The 26106-nt window shown below is 38.2% G+C and overlaps 2 protein-coding genes across 4 annotated transcripts in view; one reads left to right on the top strand and one right to left on the bottom strand.

Moving 5' to 3' along the window:
* meng (meng-po) overlaps positions 1-26106 on the top strand; it is a 91347-nt gene that overhangs the window by 33797 nt on the left and 31444 nt on the right. The window contains exon 2 of one of the 3 annotated variants that reach the window (XM_065228206.1): positions 19155-19207. The exons of the other annotated variants lie outside the window; for them this stretch is intronic. The gene's annotated coding sequence lies outside the window, so the exon portion shown is untranslated. The remainder of the gene's footprint in view (positions 1-19154; positions 19208-26106) is intronic. 3 annotated transcript variants of the gene reach the window in all.
* Positions 10044-10772, bottom strand: LOC135706629 (uncharacterized). Its single transcript, XM_065228275.1, has one exon. It carries the CDS (start codon positions 10770-10772, stop codon positions 10044-10046), a length of 729 nt encoding a protein of 242 aa, XP_065084347.1.

The raw sequence follows: 26106 nt of genomic DNA, 5'->3' as shown, positions 1-26106 counted from the left end.
TACATGTCAAGTTCTCGCATGTGATATATCTCGAAATCCTGACCAGATAGAAAGTTACTGTCTTCTAAAAAGTTGTTCAGAAGTTCAAAGCCTATAGTTCAGAATTTTTTCACTATATGGTGCTAGTATATACGTGAAATTCTCATATAAAATATCTCGAAATCCTGATCATATAAAAAGTTACTGTCTTCGGCAAAGTTGTTCAGGAAGTCAAGGCCTTTTTGCTGGTGGACTTAAGTTCAGAGTTTTCTCACTTTGCAACGCTAGTATACATGAGGAATTCTCGCATATAAAATATCTCTAGATCCTGACCTGACAGAATGTTACTGTCTTCGGCAAAGTTGTTCAGGATGTTAGGATCTTTTCGTTGGTGTACAGTAATTCAGAATTTTCCCTTTACGTGGCACTAGTATGCCGGTCATTCAGAGATATTTTATATGCAAGGGTTTCACGTGTCTTTCAACGTCACCTAGTGAGAAAATTATGTACTTTCCACCAACGATAGGGTTTGATCTCCTGGACAACTTTGCCGATTACAGTACATTTTTAGCAGGTCTTGAGATATATCATATGCGAGAATTGCACGTATATACTAGTACCATGAAGTGAAATATTCTGAACTACCGTCCACTAGCCAAAAGGCCTTGATCCCCTGAACAACTTTGCCCAAGACAGTAACATTCTATCTTGTCATGCTCTCTAGATATTTTATATGAGAGAATTTAACGTGTATACTAGAACTACATAGTGAGAAAATTCTGAACTATTCTACACCAAGCAATAGGCTTTGACCTCCTGAACAACTTTTTCAAAGACAGTAACTTTCTATTTGGTCAGGATCTCGAGATATATCATATGCGAGAAGTGTATATGTATACAAACGCCACGTGGTGAGAAAATTCTGAACTACTGTCTACCAGTCGAAAAGTCTTGACCCCCTGAACAAGGTTGCCCAATACAGTAGCTTTCTAGCTGGTCAAGAACTCGAGCTATTGTATATGCGAGAATTACACGTATATACTAGCGCCTCGTAGTGTGAAATTTCTGAACTACTCCACCAAAGAGCTTGACTTCCTGAACAACTTTGCTGAAGGCATTTACTTTCTATCTGGTCAGGATCTAGAGATATTTTATACACGAGAATTTCACATGTATACTAGCACCACGAAGTGAGATAATTCTGAACTATTGTACACTAAGAAATAGGCTTTGACCTCCTGAACAACTTTGCCGAAGACAGTAACTTTCTATCTGGTCAGGATCTCGAGATATTCCATGTTGTAACCAACTAAGTCAATCCCACGTAGTATGGACACCGTTTACGCGGTTTCCATTTACATTTTCTCTATTATCCGCATTTTGGGGGTTAATTGTAATCAAAGATTAGCTTTTTTAGTTCAAAACAAGTTTTTTGAGGAATACAAGTTGGTTTCAGATCGATTGGCAGCAACAAAATGGAAATGGAAAACTCATATGTGCTGTACAAAGTACAACAGCGCGAGTAACGGGGGGTTAACTTTTATGCATACCGTAAAACGGGGTGTAATTGATCAGCGGGGCAAAATTGATCGCTGAAATTTCTCGTGATATTTTTTCATGTGTAACATGTTTTTCGTTACTAAGCGTACGAATGTATCTTTGTATACATTGTAAAAATATTATGCATAAGTACAATATTGGGTATACTCAGCGATCAAATTCACCCCGCTGATCAATTTCACCCCGTTTTACGGCACCTTCTTTGAAAATTTTCCCACCTAGACGAACCTAACAAATGCGAGATAGGAAGAAGTGACCGTCGTAATTAATTTTAGGCTCATAGGTTGAAAGAACTTCAGCATGTCCAAAATATATTCGTTCCCATTCAGTGTGTCCAAAATATATTATGGACACTGTCCAAAATCAAGTGGAAGGGTCCAAAATATGTGAATATCATGATGTGAAAAGAATTATTTTTCGAGTATATATCAATAAATAAAACATCTAGTGACATTTTACATCCAAGATGAGTAGCTTTCGAACACAACCGCATGTAAATTGCATAATAATAATAAACAAATAATATTATTTTGACATAAACGTGATCTCACTTCCTCTAGGGGTCCAAAATCAGTTGGTTACCCTACTGGCTGTCATCATCCGACACGTGGAAGCGTTAGGTAGGAGCTTGTGAAGACCAGAGCTATGTTGGACGCTCTTTCCCCTGTGGTCCTCACCATTTTGGGGTGCAGTAACCCTATGAGCATCTGCAAAACGTGTTTGTTTTGTTTTGATTCTGCGTTCCGTTTGACAATGTTCCATTCTCCATTCCATGAGCTAAATGACGTTTGAGTAAATTTTTCGTTTACGAAAGTACACCATGAATTAAAATCATGAAATCGCGAACATTGTTCCGCAAAATAAACGTAACGCCTGCGCTACGTTGCACCAGTAAAAGCAACAAAAGTCTAAGAAACGTGAATTCTGTTCTGAAAATCATGATCTTGTTCTGTCTTCTTCTTCGCATTTCAAGCTTATTGCTTATCGCATATTTAGCTTATGGCATGCTCTCAACTTAGTGTTCTAGATACACTTCCACCGTTATTAATTGAGGGCTTTCGATACCTGTGCCATTTTTGTATTAGTATAAATATTGCCCAGGGAAGTCGAGAAATTTTCCAACCCGAAAAGTTCCTAGACTGGACCGGGAATCGAACCCAGCCACCTCCAGCATGGTATTGCTTTGTAGCTACGCCTTTACCGACTGAGCTAAGGGTGGCCCCTATCTTGTCCTGGTAAACGGATTAATCTTGTTGGATCTTGTTCTGGTATTTAAACGTGATTAAAGTTCATGAGCTGTGCTTAATATCGTGAACCTGTTATCGAAAATGGGAACATGGTTCATGGACTATAAAATGCCAACTTTAAAATAATTTTCAATGTTTTGATTGGATTGTACAGCATGGAAGTGGAACGGAACTGAAAACGACGGAAGACGAACAATGCAGGTTTCTCCCATATCAGCAGGCATCTGTCCAGCAGATGCAGTGGACACACTTTCAGCTCACAAATTCAACGAATCTTCGCAGCTACCACCACCTTCATCATCATCATAACAAACAACAAGCACTGATCACATCCCCACCGATGCTAGCCGCATCGGTGCTTGCTCACCACATCCCATGCTATTTCTAGGGTCCCAACTAGCGGAAAACATACCCACCGCCTCTGGGGCAATATTCAAAGTTTTCTCCACAACTGGTACCGCTTTATCGCTTTGGAACAGGACGCTCACTGGTTCACCCTTTCCTTCGAGGATTTCGGCCAGCTTAATGAACTCCACCACCATTCTAACGATACGGCTCAGCCGAATGCACTAATAAGCAACACACTATTCTCGACGAATCCGAGCACTCAGTAGGGATAAGTTTGACAACAACCTGAAAATGACAGCTGAAGCTTTGCCTGAGATCCAAGTTCACGATTGCAGGAACAAAAATTACAATTATGGTATCAAGAAATCATGATTTAATTTTGTATTTTGCTTAGCGTTATGAAATCGCTAGTCGCGCTGAACAGGAGTGAACTTAGTTCACGGATTTGAGATTAAATGCATGAACATTCGATTAGCTCGATCTAGTTTATGGGAACTAAGTCATGAATTCGAAAGAACTAGTAATTCAGCTTATCGTGATTTATTGTTCACTAATATCGGAACGGTTTTTTTTGAGTGTACCTTTTGCAAAAGCGTAAAAAAATCTGACATTTGTTTTTACCGTGATGCAGCATAGCAAAATTTGAAATTTTCGCTGCACAGTGCTCAAACGATTTCAGATTGGGTCCTGCTGAGCCTCCCAAAATTTGAACTACTTTATTAAGAAACTGACTTGGCACAAACCATTTCAAGTTTATATGGGAATTACTATGGGTAAACTTATGTTTTTGTTCATATCTATCGAACAATTCACCACATCATTATGCTTTTAAAAATGATAGCAATGATTGTAGAAAATTATCAGCTACAGCTTGGCTCAAAACCCCTTTTCAATCAAATGTAAGGAACAAAAGTTATTAATTATTCAAGTCAATGCTGTCTTATGATTATGCTAATTCAACTGCTCAGCAGGCAACATTGGTGTTTCTGGTTCGAAGAATAGAGCACAAATATCATGGCTACTATGTCACACTGCAGAATACAGTGTTGTCCACAGAACAGCTGCTTGATCATGCAATAAGATTATCAATCTCTTAAACAATTAAAAACAATTTAATTTGACATTTGGCTGAAAAACTATATTCCGCAAAGTTGAAGCTTAGAAAATTTCAGTAAGATTAATTACATAAATTTTCGAAAAAGCAATATGGAAAATGGGTAGAAGACAATGAACAAAAAGTTTGGTTTTCCCATAGTAATTTCCATATAAACTTCGAATAGTTTGTGCCAAGTCAGTTTCTTACCAAATGAGTTTAAATTTTGAGAGGCTTATCAGGACCTGATTTGAAACCGTTTGAGCACTGTGGAGCGAAAATTTCAAATTTTGCATTAGTCTAATAGCCACCCATCCATTCTTATATGGCATTTACCGAACTTTCCAAATCTGCAATACTATTAAGGGATAATTTTTAATTTTAATCAGTTACAGTACAACAACCGAAAAAAAGGTAAAACGTTGTAACTTCACGGTAAAATGTGCCTTAGGGAATTTTAGTTCAATGTATTCAATGATTGCATTTTTATATATCTGAGTTATGCTCTGCAAATGAGGTTGGTGTTAAGTTAAGGCTATCTCTCTGCTCGTTTGTATCTCTATACATATTGGATATCAAGCAAGCACGTGATTATTGCTCGGGCATTTCTAGGCATAACCTACCATATGATCATAAAATTAATCATATTCCCATAATTTTTAAATTTTTATCGGAATGTGTACATAAGATTTCAAACTACAACATTGATTAAATTTAAATCAAACTGCTCTGTACTGACGGCGTCACTCCCCACGACGCAGATAATTAAAAAGCGCGAGAAGCAATCAATCATCATCAACAACAGAAAGCACTTCACGTATTCGTTCCTGCAGATCGAATCGAGAGAGGAAAAAAAAATCTAATTTCTCTTCCGAAATCCACCAGAATTGGCAGTGTCGATTTCCAATTGATTCCTTCCCCCGTCCGTTGTTGTGTGATAGCTTTTTCCCTCGACCGTGGTTCGACTCAATTTCAGCAAAAATGGATTTACTCAAAATCGAATTTTTCAGGTTTTTCCAGGAAAAACTTTTCGAATATAAGTACTGAGAATAGACTGAGTAAAATTTCCATGGATTTTTCTCATAAGAAAGAAGTTTTTCCTGGTTTTCCAGCGTTTTTGCTCGGAAAACTCATCTCACTTTTGAATAAATCCACTTTCGCCGAAATTGAGTCGACTCGAATAAATTTTGAGCTGGTCTGAACAACCGTGTACGTCTCGCAGAGGACGTCTGACTGCGCAAAACAAGTGGGGCCATAAATCAAATGAATCTTTTTTTTCTATTTCTTTTTCAACTCTTTGGAAGTCTTACGTTTTTGCTTCGTATTCCAGTAGGAGGATAAATATTCTGTGACGTTTATATTGAGCAACAAAAAATCAACGACTTACTTATGCATGGAAATGCTGTCACCAATACCACCTTTTTTTGCGATTCATTTCGCTCTCTCCGGGCGGGCAGTGAAATCGAAAGTGTTGAACAGGAACGATTCAATGCCACTGGTTAAATTTATACAACCTGTGATTGTTGGGAGCTTCGACATCGAAAATTTATCGAGCTGTATAAAAGCAAGTCTGTGGAAAACACTCTTATCTAGAATTCATTTTTACGATGCTCTTCAACACGGTATCAATTATTAAATTTGGCTTGCGAGTAGAACATAATTTATATCAACCTTTGTTTAAGTTGACCACAAGCCTCTAGATGTCAATGCTTAAGAGCTATTGCTAAACGAATTTACAGTTTTAAAGAGGTTGTCAGCCTTAAGGCTGGTTCAATACCATAATCCGCTTTTTATGATATTCATGATGTAGATTAGAACTTGGCTCAAACATGCTGCTTCTCACTGCAAACTGAAACTTCATTTGATGTGCATTTTTCATGTTGATAACAAATCTAGTATTTAATTTAATGTTCTACAAAGACAATACAAACAAGACTGCAGCAAAACATATTCAAGAGTGAGCAAAAGTACAGCACAATGAAATTAAAGTTTGTTATCAAATGTGACAATCGCGTGAACTGAATTAAATCATGGTTGTTGAACTTTGCTCGGGATTCCTTTCGGACGTTTATTTAAGTTAAAATCTGATGATTTTGTGATACGTTTTTAAAAAGGAACTAACTGGATGTTACCTCTTCCAAGTCCATAACAATTACGGATTTAATTTAATATCCCAGGAGTTACAGAGGCCTCACTGGAGAAACGTGCATTAGCAACGTGTTGAAATAGAATCGCCATCCGGTCCGTCGTCCGGTCGCATGTTGCTGATGAAGCGCATTGCAGATTGTTTGGTTTGTTCGCCAGTGTATTTCGTAGACTATGAACAAGATGATTGTGACTGCTCCTCCAAGGAGACTAATGCTGCTGCTAGTTGGTGTTGATGAAAGATTTTGATTTGATTGATCCTTGTATATGAAATTCGAATGGTTTCTGGAACACTCAGTTCTTCACTTATATACGATTCGACACTCAGGAAACTAGACGGATGATATTCGTATGATCAGTCAGTGTCGAAAATGAACTCAAATTAAATAGCTTTGTAATGCTATGTTAGATCCTCAACAAATAATAATAGCTGAATAACAGCTTAGTCTAGGAAAAATGGCCTAAACAGTTAAAAAAAAATACTTATTCCGTGTTAAATAAGTTTAACTGTTTGATGGGTCATCTCTAAGTGGTACGATACGTGCGTTTTTATGCAGGGTCAAATATCAGTATAATCACATGTTTCTGTTCCTACACCCAACCGGGGGATGTAAGATTCTCTTACAATTATGTGGGATTCATCATCAGAGGATGTTAGTGGAGACCGCATGAACCGAGGATGCGATATACCTAGCTGCGGTCCAATGCAAGAAAATTGGAGACCGAAAAATGTAGAGTGTATTAGTGAGGTAAATTAGTTATGTCGAAAAAAAAATAGAAAACAGATCGGCAAACTGGACTCGAAGAACCACGAACGTTGCGATTATCAGACTTGTGCTTTCTGCACTGGTCTCTCCCTGCTTCTGAATATGGATAGCCTAAAAGCAAACACGAAGAGCTCATTTTCTCGCATACTCGACTTCGTATGCTTTTTCTGCTGGAGAGGATCGAGGCAAGTGTGTGCGTCGTTCTACAATGTTCTTCAATGTGCGTCGTTCTACAAGCTTTCTGGTATAGTCGAAAGCGTAGATAGAACACGAAATAAAAACAAAAAACCATTACATCGCCTGCATGGCCAATTTCTAACATTCGTTGCGATGTTCATGAACAGAGGATGATAGGAAACGGAACTAACATTCATTGTAATAGATTTTTGGTTTGCGTGTAAGAAGATCTATTATGATTGATAAGAGGTCGATCCTGAAATGTGGCTTCTTTTGAGAAGATCATGAACGAAGAATGGCTGTATCGAACATAAATACTTAGCAGCGTTGGTTGGAAATGTTATATTAATATCAACATGAAGCTTTGGTGCGATAATTCATTAGCTAGAGAAAGTGCTGAAGAGTGTAGGTTGATAGTTCCGATAGAGTAATGTAGTGTGAAAATTGAATAGAAGTTGAAATTCAGCGAAGGGCCATTAATTAATGCGACAGTACTAGTCAAACGCACACTCTTTCAGCTAACTCATACATTCATGGAAGTCCCCTCTTTTTTTAAATCCACAGGCAAAAGAGTGCGAGTTTGACTTGCACATTACTGTCTGCGGCTGTGGACTAGTTCTAGCCACGGTGCCGAAAGCATTTCCAAGCAATGGAATGCTATAATGTAATTCTTCTCTACCCAAATATTGTGATGCTCCTCTCGTCATGACCAACGTAGTACATTGAACCTAATTTGGATTAATCTATTGAATTCTATATTAAAAAATCCCTTCAAAATGGTGGGTCAAGAACACATAATTTTTTTTTGATTGTGGAGTAATTTCTATTCAATGCTATTAGAGCATTTTAGAGCAAAAACCAAAAAGGCGTTTTATTGAAATATAAAAATAAGCATTTTGGCAAAGTTTGGTTAAAATCAATGATATTGTCCTCAACATTGTACGCACTTGAGCTGGAATGACCCGTATAATGCAAAATAAATTCCAAGATTATTCTTATGAGATTTTCAAGAGAACTTAATTTCGGAAAGGATTCCAATAAAATACTAAGGAGCATTTAATTTTTGTACTATATTCGAAAATAATAATGAGTTGAACATCAAGGGATATTTCAGGAGACTTCAGATGCACCACCAACCACCGCACCATTCTGATGCGAAAACTTTGTCATCTTCTGGGGTTTTTGAGGATTCCACAGAGTATTATGGAGGAAAATCAAACCGACTTCTTGTGAGAATTATTGCGAATTTGAAGGGAGTTGTTGAATCAATACGAAGAAACATATGAAAAAGATTTTTTAGGACCCTGGTAGAAAGCTGGTGACCAAGCGGACAAAAGATTTTATTAATAATTATTATTCCTTTTGCTTATTAGCCAGGGGCCTTAAGGTCAACCAATTTGCTCTCCTCTGTGAAGAAAGCTGGATATACCTTTGCTAACCGATAATTGGCGTCCTCAGCAAAGATGCTTCTGATAACATCTTCAACAACTTTTCTGAATATACTGAATACCCGAGCAAAGCCCAGCATCAAAACAGCAATTGCAATCAAATTTTGATAACAACATCAAACTGAAACCATAATTTTATTTCAGTTTACGCAATTGACAAATTTGATAACAAGTTTTACTGTCCCACTTGACGGCACTGAACTGCCTATAATCGCATATCAGTTCCACATGGATTTTCGTAAATTTGGAGATATCAACGCTATCCACTATCAATTGGCATCTACTTTCATATTATGTGATAAAAGTATAGACTTTGATTATGGAAAATGTGAAAACAGCATCAGGTGCCCCATCAAGCAAAATAATCGCATATCAGTCCCATCCTGAAATTCAATCACCCATAGTTCCAGTTAAAGGTCTGCTATTTGTATTGCCATATTTTTCGCTGATATAACAAAACATGCAAGTTTCATTGCAATAGATTTTAAATTGAAAAAAAAACATCTATTAATTTACTATTATTTATCAAAGATTTACATGGAAATTGCAATTCGTAACTTCGACTGCCATTTACTCAATGCCTACTTTTTCCACATGGGACTGATATGGGATTATACTGCCGATACTCGCATAATTGTCCCATCCTTGCTTGATTTCCTATTCATATGGGACAGTTATGCTTTTATGGGCAGTATAGGCAGTGAACAGTGGTTACTTTTTTTTAATAAATTTATTTGATAAGGCTCAACCGAATTAACTTTTCAGAGCCGATAATTCTTGTTAACTATACAAATACATCTAACAACTATGGTCAAAAGGTACAACACAATAAACTTTTTATCTTCCGCTGTCCAATAAGCCTCCTCCACCAAAATGAGAGCTGCTTTCAGTGGTTTCATTCTATGGCAGATTGGCCAACGAGGGTCAGAGCGCTTCCATTGTAGCAATGGACGCAAAACGTGGTCAACACTCACACACTCATCACTAAACGGTTGCTTTCGAAAGTCGACGACGCATCGACTGAAAGATTTGCTGATGAAGAACAATGAGGAGGACCACACAATGGTTGCTGCCGAGTAAACATTTTTTTTTTTTTTTTCTTTATTAGAGAGATTTTTAGCCTAAGGCTAGTTCATCTCTTTTAAAAATTACAAAAAAGAATTGGGACCTCAAAAGGAGGATCCCAATCTTGGCAAGTGGGCATTTAGTTTAATTATATAAAATATTGTAAAACACTACCAAAAGGGCCAACGAATTCAAAAGCACAAACAGAAAACACTCAAATGTTGTAAAAAAGATTCGCCTCCTTCAGGAAGGCGATGAGGGCGTCTGCTGCCGGGGACTCGTCGCCAAGCAGACTTTGTATGCTGGTTCCCTCCAGACCGAAGGCAACCCGAAGGTCCTCGAGCTCCACACAGTTGATGAGGATGTGTTCTACGGAGGCTGGCACTCCGCAGGTTTCGCAGGTTCTCCGGAACGGTGTTCCTCCGAAATTATGGGAGGCCTTGCTATGCCCGGTGCGCAGCCTGGACACCACTTGCTGCTCCTTGAGGCTCGGTCGATCCTTCCAGGGATCGGTGGTCGCCTTGATTTTTCGTAGTTGGTGAGTTCGATTGTTCCTCCACTCGTTGTCCCACGCTCTCCGAACCGTCCGCTTGATCCATTTTTTGATGTCCTGGAACGGAACATTGTCAGAGAACCTGGGTCCGATGGGGCCTGAGCCGGCGAGGTGGTCGGCGATCACGTTCCCCTGGATGCCACAGTGCCCGGGTACCCACATGTATACGGTGTTGGGCGGCGCCTGCGTTACCGTCCCTTGTATCCACGGATGCTTTGGTGCTTCATCGGTTAGGGCCATTATTGCGCTTTGTGAGTCGGTAACGATGAGGATCGGCCGATTGGCCGGAAGGGAGGTTGCGTGAAAGACGGCCGCTGCCTCAGCGGAAAACACCGAGCACTGGGCCGGAAGTGAATTGCTGACGACCAAACTATCTCCTGAAACCCCCATTCCCACTCCGCTGCTGGAGAGCGAGCCATCAGTGTACCTGATTTCGTGATCTTGATAGTGCGCCCCGAGAGTTTCGACGACTGTCCGGCGCAAAGCCAGTGCCGAGTAAACAGACGATCGCATGACACACATTGAAAATGGTCTGCTTCTGTCGACAGCCGAGTGAACACTGGTTACAACTTTTGAACAGATGAATTCTAGGAACATTTCCAAACTGATTCCAAAGAGAAATTCAAGGAAATTCTGAGAAGTGATCCAAAGAAATTCCAAGATGAATTTCACGGAATTTGAAATTTATTAATATATGCTTAGAAATGCTAAGGCAAATCCCAAGGAGTGAATTTCCTGAAAATTCTGCGAAATTTAAAGCACATGCTAGGAAAATGCAAGGATTAAAAGTAAACTTAAAGAATCAAAACATTTAAAAAAATGCAACGCTTTCAAAGAGAATTGTAGAGTGCATAAAAGTTATTGTACAGTTTTCTGCATAAAAATTGAAGAGTGTTCTGTGTTGAAATGCTACAAAGTTGTGCAGAAATTTCATAGGTACACAAGAGAAAAACTCCCCCAGCAGGCCTGGGTTCAATCCCAGTTGGCACCGCCGGGATGTTCTGAGGCATAACATCTCTGATCACGCCTTCCTTCGGATGGGAAGTAAAGCCGTTGGTTCCCGGTTCATGAGTTGATGGGTCGATATGTAGGGTCCAGGTGTGGGAGCTGCCTTCCTGGCACGTCGGTAGCATTGGTGCTCAGCACGAAAAACAAGATCGACGGAAAAAAAACAAACCAAAGGAAAAAAAAGAGAAAAAGCTTATGCTTGTTTTAAGAGCATTCTGAAACTATATCCGAGAAACTTCAAGGATGATATTTGAATAATATTTGCGAACGTATTCTGAGGAGAACTCCAAGGGAATTTCGAAGAGAATTTTGAAGATAATCGTGTTGAATAATTGGATAATAATAAATACATAAATGGATAATGGAGTTATGGAAATAATCTTGCAAGAATTTCGTAAAAATCGAAAAATATTATTGTAAAACTCATGCCATAAGTTCTCTGGCGAGAAAGCTTACTGTACTCTGTTAAGAAATTGTAGAATGTTGTGGTGAGGATTTCAGCGGATTTCAAGAGGGAATACCAAAATTAAGCTAGGAAATTTTGTTAAAAAGGTACCCTGGGATATTTGTAAGGAAGTTTTCTTATAATAAAAAGTTTGTTAACATCAACTTAAGAAGCATGCAAGAAATCTTGAATAACATTAAAACAACAATACATCTAACGATTAATTTTAATTAGTTGCCGCTTTGCATCTATTTAGATCGCCATGTATTAGATTAGACGGCATTCGCAACCCGATAATTATAATGATTAGTATGTTGAAGGTTGTCCTTGGGTCCTTGGCTTCGTACCACTCCAGGACAACATTTGAATAGAGGCACGAAGCAAGATCCGGCCAGAAGATCGTAGGGCCCCCGTGTTGCTTCAACAGAGGAAGCAGACGCTTCTGTAGACACTCCTTGAGGTAGATCTCCCGACAGTCCCGATAGTCACTCCGTTTGCCACATGAGCAGATCGCTTACCAAATAATGTATTTCTTGGCAAACTTTAAAAAATTATGCTTCCTTTTATCCTTCGGAACAACAAACTTGTGCTGGGCGGTGAAGAACAGTAGCTCTGGAATCTGCCGGAAGTCCACCATCATCCATGATCAGACAATTTTGCCGTTCTTCACGATTTGGAGCCTTCTGCACTTTGTACGTATGCAGTCTAGCAATGGGTGATCTTGAATCGAAACACAAAAGATCGATTCTTTTAGTTCGATTAATCGATTTTTTTAATCGATCTCAAACACAACAAAAATCGGCTGGATCGATCCTTTTCATTCGATTTTTCAGTGCATTTGCGTATGTAATTAAATATTGATTTTTTGTCTTCACCTTTGCACATCACTTGTTATGAACATGGACGCTGGTGGATACATTTGTCATTGCAACGCTGTTTGATCCCTGTTTCAAGACACTGTACCTGGAGTCTTTTCAGCTCACGCTCGGGCAGTTAAAATTGTGTCTGAGCAGATCTATGGTACCGAATGATATGCACACATCTGTCCCCTCACTAAAAACGAGCCAGAGGCCTGTGGGATATCCATGACGAAATGGCAAAGAAAATTATTAATCTACGTTTGTACAAACATTCACTTCTTAAGACACATTTCAGGACATTTCTGTCCTCTGCTATGTCAGAACTGGATCGTCTGTTTTCCCATGTTCTGTCGATCCTTTTCGAGCATGAGAGAAAATCCGTAGTAAATATACCCATGCATACCCCATTGCTCGACACTATTTATCAAAAATGGTAGCAAGTGTTCCGTCAGAGAGGCTATTCTCTAAAATTGGTGAAACCACACAGAATCGATATCGGCTCAATAGAAAACGCATGGCTCAATTAACTTTCTTGGGATCCCTCTCGGATGAGTTTTGGGATATCTTGATTAAATACTTTCCGTACTTACCTGCTTATTCACTCTGACCATCTTATCGTTTTGTTTTATATGTTCTTTCGTTTTTTTTTAATTGTTCATTTAATACCAATAAAACCAATATTATAACCTGTTAAGTCACTCATCTAATAAAGTATCCTGAGCAAAAACTTCCACATGTCAAATGAAATCAAAATAGTCATTTACACTCACAACTTTTACTGCGTACGTACTATACAATTTATTTTTATATGATATCAATCATCACATTAAATGACTATATAAAGTGAAAAGTCATAACAAGATAGCTTATGTAACGTAATATCTGAACTTGGCGTTAATCTATGATCTGTTATATTTGAAAAAAATTTGTGCTATTTTGAAAAATGAATCGATTCAAAAAATCGATTTAAGAAGGTCGATTCAAATTGATTAAATCGATGAATCGATTATTTAAAAAAAAACTGAATCGATTCACTAATATCGATTCTAGCCTCAAGAGTGGCTCCCGGTCCTTGGCTCTCTGAACGACAGACTTGGACAGATTCAACTCTTTGGCCACATCCCTACGTATTTTTTCCGTAATGTAATTTGATATGGGATACCCTTTACGATTGAAACAACAAAGATACATTTGTAACCTTATTGTAACATACTTACTTACCATTTAAGGGATTTCTGGGAAACTTAAAAAAGATTACGATGTTTTCTGTGTTGCTTCTGTGTAGTTCTTGGTTTTATACAAAAATATCCATGCTGGAAAAATTGGCTTGTACGCTGCAAAGAACAGCCATTACATTTGTTATATGAATCATATGCAGAGGATGTAATGAATCCAACCTTATATATTTGTTTTCCGTGTATTATAGTCACCGGGGATGACAATTGAGCTTGTGACCTCAAGCGGCATAGATGCTAACTACTACACCGGCTCTTTATTCACTGTCCCAGAATGACCTGGCCATGGACACACTGTACGCATTCAAGATCGGTGGTGAAAACATAAACCTAACTTGAATTTTATATTTTATAGTCTCGTCATCATAGCACCGTAATGAGATCGTTGACGTAGTGTTGGGCGTGTTGTGAAACTTTTGAAATTGACCGATTGATTCACTGTGGCGTGTCCGCATAAAAGTATATCTTCTTAACCTCACATATAAAACGACGACATCTGGTCTCCATCCATCTGATTTCACGGTCTTAATTTGGTTCACTAACGCCATTCACAGTCACTGACGGGGCAACGCAGACGTTTCGCAAGGATGTTGGAAGGTGTCCTCGTCGTACAATAAACAAACTACAGCACCCAGCAGTGATTCACTTGGAGCTCGCTACAAACAGACAATATCTTGTCCAAAAGAACGACCACACTGCGGAGGAGATTCATTGCACTATAAACAAATCGTCCGTTTAATCGACCACCGCCGTGCCACCCTAGGGTTGGATGAAATGGATGAATGCACACAAGCTGAACTCTCTCTCACCCAAGAAAATTGAACACCCCCATCCATGACATTCGGAATCAACACCCCCAGATCCGTGGCATGATAAACATTTGCTTGTGGTTCACGGCAGCCAGCAGCAGAGGACGAAATGTAACAATTTTTACTTTGGTTTACCCAAGTGGGAACGTTTATCTTATAAATACAAATCCATCTCTTCTTTCTCTCCATGGTCACGATTTACACTAGTCATGTCTCCGGTTTCAAACATGCTTTCATCGACGCAAAACGCAAAAAAAAATCTTGACCGAGGCAATTGTCATTAGGTTTTTCTTTTCCAAAATTTTACATACAGTAGCAGCCAGCATCTGACTGTAAGAGTATCTAAATAATCCCACACAGTCCACCATCGCCATCGCGGGGTAATTGGAACGACAAGCATAAAAAATATAAAATTAAATCAACAAGCCATAAAATTTATCTTCGTGAAAGAAAAACACCAATCCAGCACCCCGTAAGCGAGTCGAGGGGGAAAATGAGGCAAGTTGGTTAAACACGATTTTCCGCGTGAGAAAACGTGCAAGCCGGCGATATTTTCTTCCATTCGTCATTTTTGGCTATGTCGCAGCAGAACTCTCGGATTTCGGAACTGTCCCACAGGTTTTTTTTAATCTTTTCCAACAGGCTAACGGGCGGGGTATTGGTGCATAGAAAGAGACAGCATTGTCCAACAGCATGACGTTGGTCCGGCTGAGTGAACTGGGATCGGTGGGTGTTAATCAAACAAATCGTCAATCATTGCCAGTTGCTATCGTGGGGGCTGGCAGTGGCTTATGACTGGATGAAGTTTTGAGACTTTTATCATCGAAAAGGATGGAGTAAATGAATCCAATAGCAGTCAATTAAACATGGAGAAAAAAATATACCAATAAATGTGACAGGCTTAGTAAACCTTGATAGGTTTTTGAATTTGTTTTACAAAAATTCATGTTTTTATTGTTTTTTAAACGAGTAGTGTGAATCCTAGAGTAAATTCTTTAGTAATATTTTTATTGAAAATTATAACATTTGCACTATTTTTTTGTCTTATGACCAAGGGGTTGCAACAGTTGACGTTTTTTTACGACACTCGCTTCTTTGTCATGCGCGACATTCTGTTTGTATTCGAACACTCATGCTCTACCGTCGTCTCTCTCACGCAAAACGAGCGGTAGAATAACATTCGAGCAAAAAGAAAATTATCAAATAACTATCATATGACATGAGGGATTTGGTTCTTATTGGCGTTGACGGAATCGTCGAAAAATTTGCTCTTCGAGTAAATATCGTCAGTTTCTTATGGGAACTTTCGGTGGAGTGAAAGGATAGTACAAAGTCCGCCATGTTTCACGCACAGTCTGACGTTTGCTTATGGATTTTACAGAGTCGCCGTCGACGCCAATTCCTCAATTTGGTGTAAATTAAACCATTTATGATCAGAAACGTTATTCCTAGGACATCATTGCTTGCTATTTTCAGAATTCACACAAGCACAACATCAGCAGCTCTTATTATGAGAAAAACTAAAATACATACATTCGTGACGGTATTCGCCGACAGTGTTGTATGACAGAGCATGTTAAATGACATTTGAGTTTGGTACTGTACTATGATAGGTTGTTTTGTAAGTGTCGGAGGCAAAGACAGTCGATTATCACAGAAAATGTTTCGACTACCGTGACCGCTTACAAGACTGCTTATGACCGAACATCATTTTTTGTTTGTTTTGAGGTTACTTTGATAATACTCGATGAATGTAGAAAAACATGCGTGCATCTCCCAGAGAGTACCTAGTCTTTCTTGGTAAAATTATTTGACAAATAGTTGAAGATGCTAATTTCAAAAAACAGACAGTAGTAATTTTTAAACACGTGATGAGGAGATTAAAGTAAAGAGTTGATAGTTCCGTTAAAGTACGGCAGTGTGAAAATTGTAGCAAGTGAGCAAGGACAACATTAAGGAAGGTACGAATCGGGTTGATCATCTCTCTTTACCAAACTCCCCAGTTAGAGAAGGATGGTGAGGGGTATCTCCCCCCCCCACCACAACTAGCAAAAAGAGATGATCACCGATTTGCTCATGTACCGAAGATGTGTTTGAAACAGTTCTATCGATTGTACCGCACTCAAGTCGTTATCTGAAGGGAGGCTAGAAATTGCAGCTATTGTTACCTCTATCACTGTATGTGCTCCTGTCATTGTCGACTTGACGATCTCGAGGAGATACTGGTAGTACTTTCACCTCATCTTCGACTATTTGAATCGTTAACTTCACGCAGAAGTAATACAAACATAAATAGATAAAGTATTTAACAGATGTTTTCATTTGGCATACTTTACTGATAAAGGGAAAAATATGAAGCCGTATAAAAATCCAGCTGAAGCTTCTAGCTACCGTCCAATAAGTTTGCCTTCTTCAATAAGTAAACTTTTTGAAAAGATAATTTTAAATAGAATGATGCTTCACATCAATATGAACTCAATGTTTGCAGATGAGCAGTTTGGATTCCGCCATGGGCATTCAACTACTCATCAACTCTTAAGAGTTACAAATTTAATTCGTTCAAACAAATCTGAAGGCTACTCAACTGGAGTTGCTCTTCTAGACATAGAAAAAGCATTCGGCAGTGTTTGGCATGAAGGTTTGATTGCTAAATTGAAAAGGTTTAATTTTCCTCTCTATATTATGAAATTAGTTCAAAATTATTTAACTGGCAGAACTCTACAGAATTTAAAATCTGATATACTACCTGTTAGAGCAGGAGTTCCTCGGGGTAGCATTCTTGGGCCTATATTGTATAATATTTTTACATCGGACCTCCCTTATTTGCTTTAGGGTTGCCACAAATAATTTATAACTATATGCCGTAATGTATGTTACGTAATAAGCTTAAAATTATCAAATTTTACGTCGTATCCTAACACCGCACAGTCGTTTTCGCCGCATTTGTTTTTTTTTTCAAATACGGCGTTGATTTAAATGCTTTTTCAAAGCCGCGACAATTATTAATAGGATTTCCATAAATTCCAATATTCTTGTGCACCCTGAGGTGTTTTATTTAAAACTCCACGATTTTACATTTAATACAACAAATTCGACACACTACAATCATTTTAAACTAAAATACCGTTTAACTGAAAAGAAATATACGCACGATACCGACGATGGACGGAAGCAGACTCTGCACAAAGAAGCTAGAAAATGACACTTTTATATTCAGCACAGTTAACACAGTGTTTAAGCCCCGCATGATAAATCTCAAGTCTGAAATGTAATATTCAGTTTTTTACTACGTTCGTGCTGTCATTTCAATGATAAATATCGTAGAAAAATATCAATCTATATATCTCAAAGCATTTTCCGTGGAATATTTTTGCTAAAATGCAGCTCATAGAACTCTGGACACATTACTGGAACAAAGCTTCACTCAAAAAAACTGAAATCATACACATAAATGTATGTTAAATTTTGGTTGAAAAGAAGTCGCAGTCGAAGAGTCGGAGTCGGTTACTTTCAAATCAAAGCAGCTGGTCGATTTAGATCCAATTCCAAATGTTTGTTACTCACTCACTTTTCTCGGCGATGGCAGAACAGATTTTAGTGCCACAAGTTCCAGTTTATGGGTTTCTGCTCCCGGACATCCTTGGAATCGAGCTCACCGCATCCGGCATGGTATGCCGCACTATTATTGAATAGAATTTCGCTAGTCCTCAAGCTCAATACACTCGCCAGTTCGATCAAATTCTTAAATTATCATTATTTTAACAGTCTAATACACCGAAACATAAGCCAATAAAAAGTCATGTTAGATCTAATAAGCCGGTCAACCACCCGGGTCTCTTTGGTCTTCGCGACCTTGTAACTCTATTGCATTTCCATGTTTCCATCAATCTAACGGAGTGTGGGGTGGGGTGAAGGGGTGATACCCAGACACACAGCATCATTCATCATTCGACCCAACCGGTCTCACTTATATGTTGTATACGAGTAGATTTAGGTTACCTCGTGTTTCAGCGCACATGGCACTCTATGTGACAGTCCACTTTTCGACTTTACAAGAAACCACTTTAGAGCATGGAATTGGATTGAAAACGGTCGGGTTTTCCCAGGCAATATTCATTCTTCTCTGAACAGGTACATAATTCACCCTTTCCCAGTTCATTATTCGCTGGTTATTTTTTCGTCGAACTGTCAGTTATAGACCACCAATTCAAATAGGCGGATCAACCAAACGTACATAATGGCTTTAAATACAAATTTCTAGAGAATACTCGAGAAATTTACGTTTAAAGCCATTGTTTACGTTTGGTTGTTCCACCAATTTCAATCATTGTTCTAGAGTTCAACTTATAAATATTTGATATCGGAAAATAATTGAATCTCCTTGTAACTAAAACCCTCAACGTTTTTATTTACAGGTACGCTTTGCTCATATCCGTGGAAGGTATCATGTAACGAAAGGAAGATTTAGGTAATTTATACTCCATTCAAACAATGTTTTGAAGGTCGAGATCCATTCTTCTGAAACACAAAGGAATGATTAAGGAGGCTTTTCCTTTATTAATTCTCTCCCTCCGCACCTTTTGTCTACGAGGGTTCATGGGCCAGATTGTGGTTGGCGTTGAGTGATATCTGTTTCATGAATATTTTCATTAAATTCGTCCGATTTAAATAAATCCGAATCCTTTTTTTTTTCGCTTGGATTGAGTGGGAGGGCTGAGGGCGTATGCACGCACGCTGATATTAATGATGGCTCAGGAAAGTCATTTATAAATTTAAGCGGTATTTTATAACGTTGTGCCTGGCGGGTCTGTGTGGAGAGAAGCCTGTGCTATCGATTTGGCGCTATAAATAGCACACTGGTTAACTGGTTCGACGGAAGTGGGGTGGGTTGGTGGTAATGTTAGATGGGAAAACTTTTCCCGTTGAGTAGCACGGTGAATCGGTTACTGATCCTAGCGAGAAGGTGTGGGTGGTAAATTGCAAGGAATGGATCTTCTATTACCGGCGAAGGGATCGTATTTTGCTCACTTTACGTGTTACATGTAATCAATTCATCGAGAGCGAGTGGGAGGAATGACTTCATCAAAATCGGCTTAACTCAATTGTGTTTCAAAATGGAATAAAAGGAGGTTAGAGGATAATACGTTGATGATGATGGGATCGTTATTTGATTAGGTTATTTCATCTGAACGTTTATTAATTGGGCTTGAAATTTTGGAATTCAGGGGACTTTGTTAACTAAACTGTTTTTTTTTTAAATTAAATGGCTGTGATAAAACATGAAATATTGTTTCTTTCGCATCAAATATGTATGATACAAGGTAACGCAACTTTTCCGTTGAGCTACAAATCCTGTCGTTCAGTCACTGTTTTCCAATGGCTATTTTCGAGGGCGATTAAATTATTTATGTAAGCGGCGGATACTGGCTCGCAACATCAAGTTATAACTTTTCCAACAACAAACGATAATTTCAGCCTAAAAGGTCATCTTGTTAACAATTCAACCTCCCACCTACTTGTTTCCTTTCGATCGCCGGCTGCAAATTTTGGCTATTCCTTCCCACCATCACAAGACTGTACACCCTTTCCGGTCCTAAACGAGCCCACGATAATGTTGACATGTTGTGAAGCACCTACCTTTCACTGGCACTAGTCGTGAATGGAGGGAGAAATGAAAAACCAGGGAGCTTACGCTGAAAATAATTTTTATTTATGGTGCCAATTAATCTCCATTTATTTCGAAACCAAATCCATGCAAATCGGTTGGTTGTTGTTCTCTCTTTTTGGTGACCACTGTATTTCCAAAGTGAACGAGGTGGATTATTTTTTTTTCCTTGACGTAAGCACTGGCTGCTCTGATAAATGAGCAATTCTTGGTTGTATGAGCTTCCGGCAGAAGGTAGATTCACGTTTGTGCTAGGGCTTCTACGGTGCGTCACGATATGGTGATAAATTATAGACCTTAAATGTAGAGGCAAAAACATGTGGGCAGTGAAATTAACCTCACAGTTAGGGTTATTTTTGACTTGTGGGAGTGGGAAATAATGGGACCTTAGATTAGTCACAAACTTCTATTTAACGGTTATTTATCGCTTACCGGTTCGTGGGGCTGAGTTAAAATTTGTTTTCAACAATATTTATTTTCTGGGAACACAATAGTTTATCAATTAAGTATAGTCTCGTGGTGTGTCATTTTTAAATCTGGTGGTAGTTAAAATCATATTAAAACAATCACCTACCGGCGCCAGTGGTGTAGTGGTAAGCGTGATTACCTCTCACCCCAGCAGGCCTGGGTTCAATCCCAGTCGGCGCCGCCGGGATGTTCTTTACTTCGGAAGGGAAGTAAAGCCATTGGTCCCCGGTTCATGAGTTGATGGGTCGTGTGTGGGAGCTACCTTCCTGGCGTCGGTAGCATTGGTGCTCAGCACGAAAAACAAGATCGATGGAAAACAAATCAAGGAAAAAAAACAATCACCAAACTTACCTCAACATGCTTCGAAATCGTCTTAGAGCACTAATATCGCTGAGAAAACGTTAAAATTCAATTGAACATTCCAAATTTGCTAAATAAGGCCAAAATGTCTCAAAAAATTGTCAAAATATCATTGAATTCACCACATTAACCCTCCGTTACTCGCACCAACTTTTGCAATTCGCGCGTTGTACTTTGTGAGTGTTTACAGTGTGAGTTTTCCATTGCCATTTTGCAGCCGAGCTACCAATCGATATGAAACCAACGAGTATTCCTTAAAAAACTTGTTTTTAACTATACAAGCTAAATTTTTATCACAGTTAACCCCCAAAAAATGTGGATAATAGAGAAAATGTGAATGGAAACCGCGTAAACGGTGTCCGTACTACGTGGGATTTGACTTAATTGGTTACAACATGGAAAATCTCGAGATTCGGACCAGATAGAAAGTTACTGCCTTGGGCCAAGTTGTTCAGAAAGTCAAGGCCTTCTCGTTGGAGGACAGTAGTTCAGAGTTTTCCAACTCTTTTCATTTGTGGAGTAGTTCAGAAAATTTTCACTACGTGGCGCTAGTTTATACGCGCAATTTTCGTATATACAATAGCTGAAATCCTGACCAGATAGAAAGTTACTGTCTTCGGCAAAGCTGTTCAGGAGATAATAAACTTTTCACTGGTGAACAGTAATTCAATATTTTCTCACTAGGTAGTGCTCGTATACATGTTGAGTTCTCGCATTTGATACATCACTAGATCCTGACCAGATAGAGAGTAAATGTTTTTGGCTAAGTTAGCGTTATCGTTAGCGTTGTTATGATATACTTCGTAGATTGGATACTAGCGACACTCACGTCTCTTCTGAAATTCTCAGTTAGACTACTTTCAGGAATAATGCTGGGGAGTAAACATTGGATCCAGTCTAAACAAGAGTAACAGAAGCATGACTGTCGCTATTCCCGGCCACGCCCATCTTTACCATAACTAGGGATAGGGAAGGAAATGTTGATATAGTACTTACTTAACGAGAGGCCACCGACTTAGCGACACCCTCATAAGTGCTATGGAGTTGGAGGGTTGGGTAGGGTATTCGGTTAGGATTCACCTCAAGTTGGCGATGCAACCAAAAGTATGTATTGTTTATTTGTTGTTTATTTAATCTCTCGAAAGCCGGCTATCGAAAGAACATATTCATTTTGTTTAGTGATCATGAATTTTAAGAGTCATGACGGAGAGCTTAGGATTAAGCCCATGATTTTCTGTCAGTAAGCAAAAACGATCCCTCCAGGGTCATCGTGCATCTCATAATACACAGCGCTTCGCGTCAAAGTACAAATATATGGATGAACTATCTATTATTGAATAACTACTATTTACGATAATTACATGAAAGAAATAAAATATAAACTACAAACAAAACGTGACTACTAAAATCTCAAAAAGATATTCTCACAAATATATCAGACCCTATAATGATACTCTGCACATGTTAGACACAAGAAGAGGCCAAAAAACAAGCGTCCGACTCACAAAATCCGCCAAATCCACTTGCAGTCACAATCAACGGTTCTACGAATCACGAGCGCTCACGAATCATAAAACCGCTGACTGCGACACTCTGAAAGCGAAATTGACAGGCTCTATGCCTCAAACACCCGCCCTTCAGTCTCCTCCCGCATCCAACAACACAAATCTCCATTACAACATCTAACGAATAAAACTCCGAAAATCACTCATCTATAGCAAGTGAGTGGAAGCAACCCTGCATGCAACCATTCTTCATGAAACACTTTTTCTGCCTATCTTTCTATTAGGCCTGTGGACATGCGTTAGTTTCGAAACTTCTAACCAAACTAGGAAAATTTTCAGATCACAAAAAAAAAAATTAAAGGTAATTACAAAATAAATATTGATTATTTTACGCAACAACAAGCACTCTTGTATTGTATGCTAATGCCAATTGACTGTAACAAAAATAATATGTTTAAATAAAATAAAATATTAATAAAATTATATGCAAAATTTACTAGAAGATCATAACTTTATTGGTGAGAAGTTTCTAATAAGCCCTCCCAGTTCCTCTGTATACAGAACAAATCTGATACTATAATCAGAATTGCTCAGTCTGCATGAAGCAGCCGATTGCATCAAGGAAGTTCTATTAGCAACCAAGAATTAATCGTTTGAGGCATACTGAAGCATTAAGAAGGTGATATGTGTCACTATAGGAAATCATCATCGTTTCAAATATAAAGAAATTAAACATAACCCTTTGCTTCAGTACCGTCAACCTCCATGTCCATGGGGAGGGAAAGAGTAAATGTTTTTGGCAAAGTTGTTCGGGAAGTCTTCGTTTGAGATCCTGAACAGGTAGAAAATTACTGTCTTCGAAAAAGCTATTGTGCTTGGTGCACAATAGTTCAGAATTTTCACACTATGTGGCGGTAGTATACACGCAAAATTCTCACATGTAAAATATCTCGAGATTCTGATCAGATAGAAAGTTACTGTCGTCGACAAAGTTGTTCAAGAGGTCATGATTTTTTCGCTAATGGATAATTGTTGTAAATTTTCTCACTTCGTAGCGCTAGTATACACATGAAATTCTCGCATGTGGTTTGTTTCGAGATCCTGACCACATAGAAAAATACTGTCTTCGACAAAGCTGTTTAGAAGGTCAAAACTTATTGCTTTGTGTACAAAAGTTCAGAATTTCCTAAGCGGCGCTAGTATACACGAGAAATTTTCACATATAAAATATCACGAGATCCTGACCAAATAGAATGTTACTCTCTTGGGAAAAGTTGTTCAGGAAGCCAAGGCCTTTTGGCTGGTGGACAGAAATTCATTTTTTTTCACTTCATTGCGCTTAAGTATACATGTGCAATTCTTGCATTAGATATATTTCGAGACCTGCTAAACTGTCATCAGCAAAGTTTTCCAGGAGATCAAATTTTTTTCGTTGGTTGACAGTACAGGATTTTCTCACTACGCGGCGCTACGATATACGTGAAATCTTCGCATATATATTATTTTCAGATCCTGAACAGCTAAAAATTTACTGTATTTGGTAAAGTTGTTAAGGAGATAAAGATCTTTCGGCTGTGAACAGTAGTTCAGAAATTTCTCAAAACTGGGCGGGCAATTCTCGCATATCAAATATCATAAAATAAAAATTCAATTTACATCAGCCTGAGTGGGATAAGGCACATATATTCTGGATTTCTTTTACTAGTGAAGATTTTTATGCAGATTTGTGGATACATAAATTGGGGTGAGTCGTTCCACTTGATAAATTAGTGGTAACACGTATCTCAGATGGAAAACATTATCTTAAAAGATCAATATCGCTGAAACTTCCACTAAATGAATGTTAAGAGTCTCCCTTTAATTTTAAGCTAATTTTAAATTGTCTTATCGAGGGGTCTAGGACAAAAAATCCCTGTATTTACGTGTGCACGGACAACGAGACTAACTCAGAGAGTGAGGCACTTTTGCTCAGTTGAATGAAGAAATTTATAAAACCGTACACTCCCTATCATAAGCTTAAGGACACCCTACAAAAACATGCAAATGTGTTATGTTCATATCTTTCTCATTTTACGTCCAATTTCCAGTTCTTTTTAGAACATTTGAAAGATTTTGAATGGAAATAGGAAGAGGCAAATTGCTCAATATAATTTTTAAATTTTGTATACCAAAGGTTCACCCAAAGTTACACTATTTTTCAAAATTTACTCCAAAGAATCATGATTGCTTTGCTCAGAATTGAGTTGAATAGAAAAACTTGAAATTAAAAGTAGTAGTAGAACCTTTATTCTTTACAATTCATACCATTCAAATAACCTAAGAAGATCAAAAATTGGGAGCAGTTCCACACAGATTCGCAAATCGTTTCGGATCGACCTTTTACGATTATGATGAAACTTTGCACAGTTGTTTGTTATTGCCCAACATGCCATTTTAAATATATGGTTCCCTAGTTTTTCACACAACTAACACTTGAAAAGGGCTTATGCAAAAATGATACGCATCAATAGAATAATAAATATCTCGTGAACGATTTGTTTGATCGAGATGGTGTCTTAGAAGAAGTTGCGGACAAGTATTGTGCCTTCCAAGAAAAAAATATACGCTGTAAAAATTATAATATTTTTTACAAAAAAAAAAAAAAAAAATCAAAATTATCAAAAAAAAAAAAATAAAATTACTCAAATTGCTTATTTTTTTAAATTTTTTTTTTAATATTTATTTTGTAGTTTTGATAAAGTAATACTTACTGACACTGTGCATTTGCTTGGCAAATCATAAACAAAAAAGTTATGAATTATGGAAAAATAAATATTTTCGAAAATACCACCTACAGTTATTGAATATCTTTAAAATAGCACTAATGAGCTAGCTGCTAGTAAAAAAAAGCTCACTGGCATAAAGTAAACAGGGTATAAGCGTCTACCAGCATGAGATTTCAGAAGCAACTGAAATTCGTGCTAGTTGGCGAGTACACTAGCGCTAGCAAATCCGCACAGATGTAAACACCCCATTAAGGAACACTATGGTGAGGAGTGGCGTTAAGTTCTAGTTGAGACGTTATAGCCAAGGAATATAAAGAAGAGAGATATGTTACACTCACCCTTTGGAAGCATTTAGTATTGTAGTTTCATGGAGCTTGCAAATCATGAAAGCCATCAATGTCAAATGCTATACGCAATCAACGACTGTGTGCAATTTGGATGCCACTGCTGTTCCTGGAATAAACAAGTGTTATTTGAATATTCATACGTGTTGAATTGTGTGCAACACTTCACTCAACACCAGAAATTAATTTTCCAATGAGGTTTTCAGATTCTAATGAATCAGTGCGCCCGTAAATTAGTACTGACGGTCAACTTTTCAACG

Source organism: Ochlerotatus camptorhynchus, unplaced genomic scaffold (assembly GCF_037179485.1).
Source record: "Ochlerotatus camptorhynchus isolate MF236.1 unplaced genomic scaffold, CSIRO-AGI_Acam_v1.1 ptg000284l, whole genome shotgun sequence".
NCBI classification, from domain to species: Eukaryota; Metazoa; Arthropoda; class Insecta; order Diptera; family Culicidae; genus Ochlerotatus; species Ochlerotatus camptorhynchus.
The sequence above is the reverse complement of the archived record's forward strand: the minus strand, read 5'-3'. Positions and strand labels throughout refer to the sequence as shown.

Coding starts and splice junctions, on each gene's coding strand:
- LOC135706629 (XM_065228275.1), bottom strand. CDS start 10,772: ATGGGGGTTTCAGGAGATAGTTTGGTCGTCAGCAATTCACTTCCGGCC.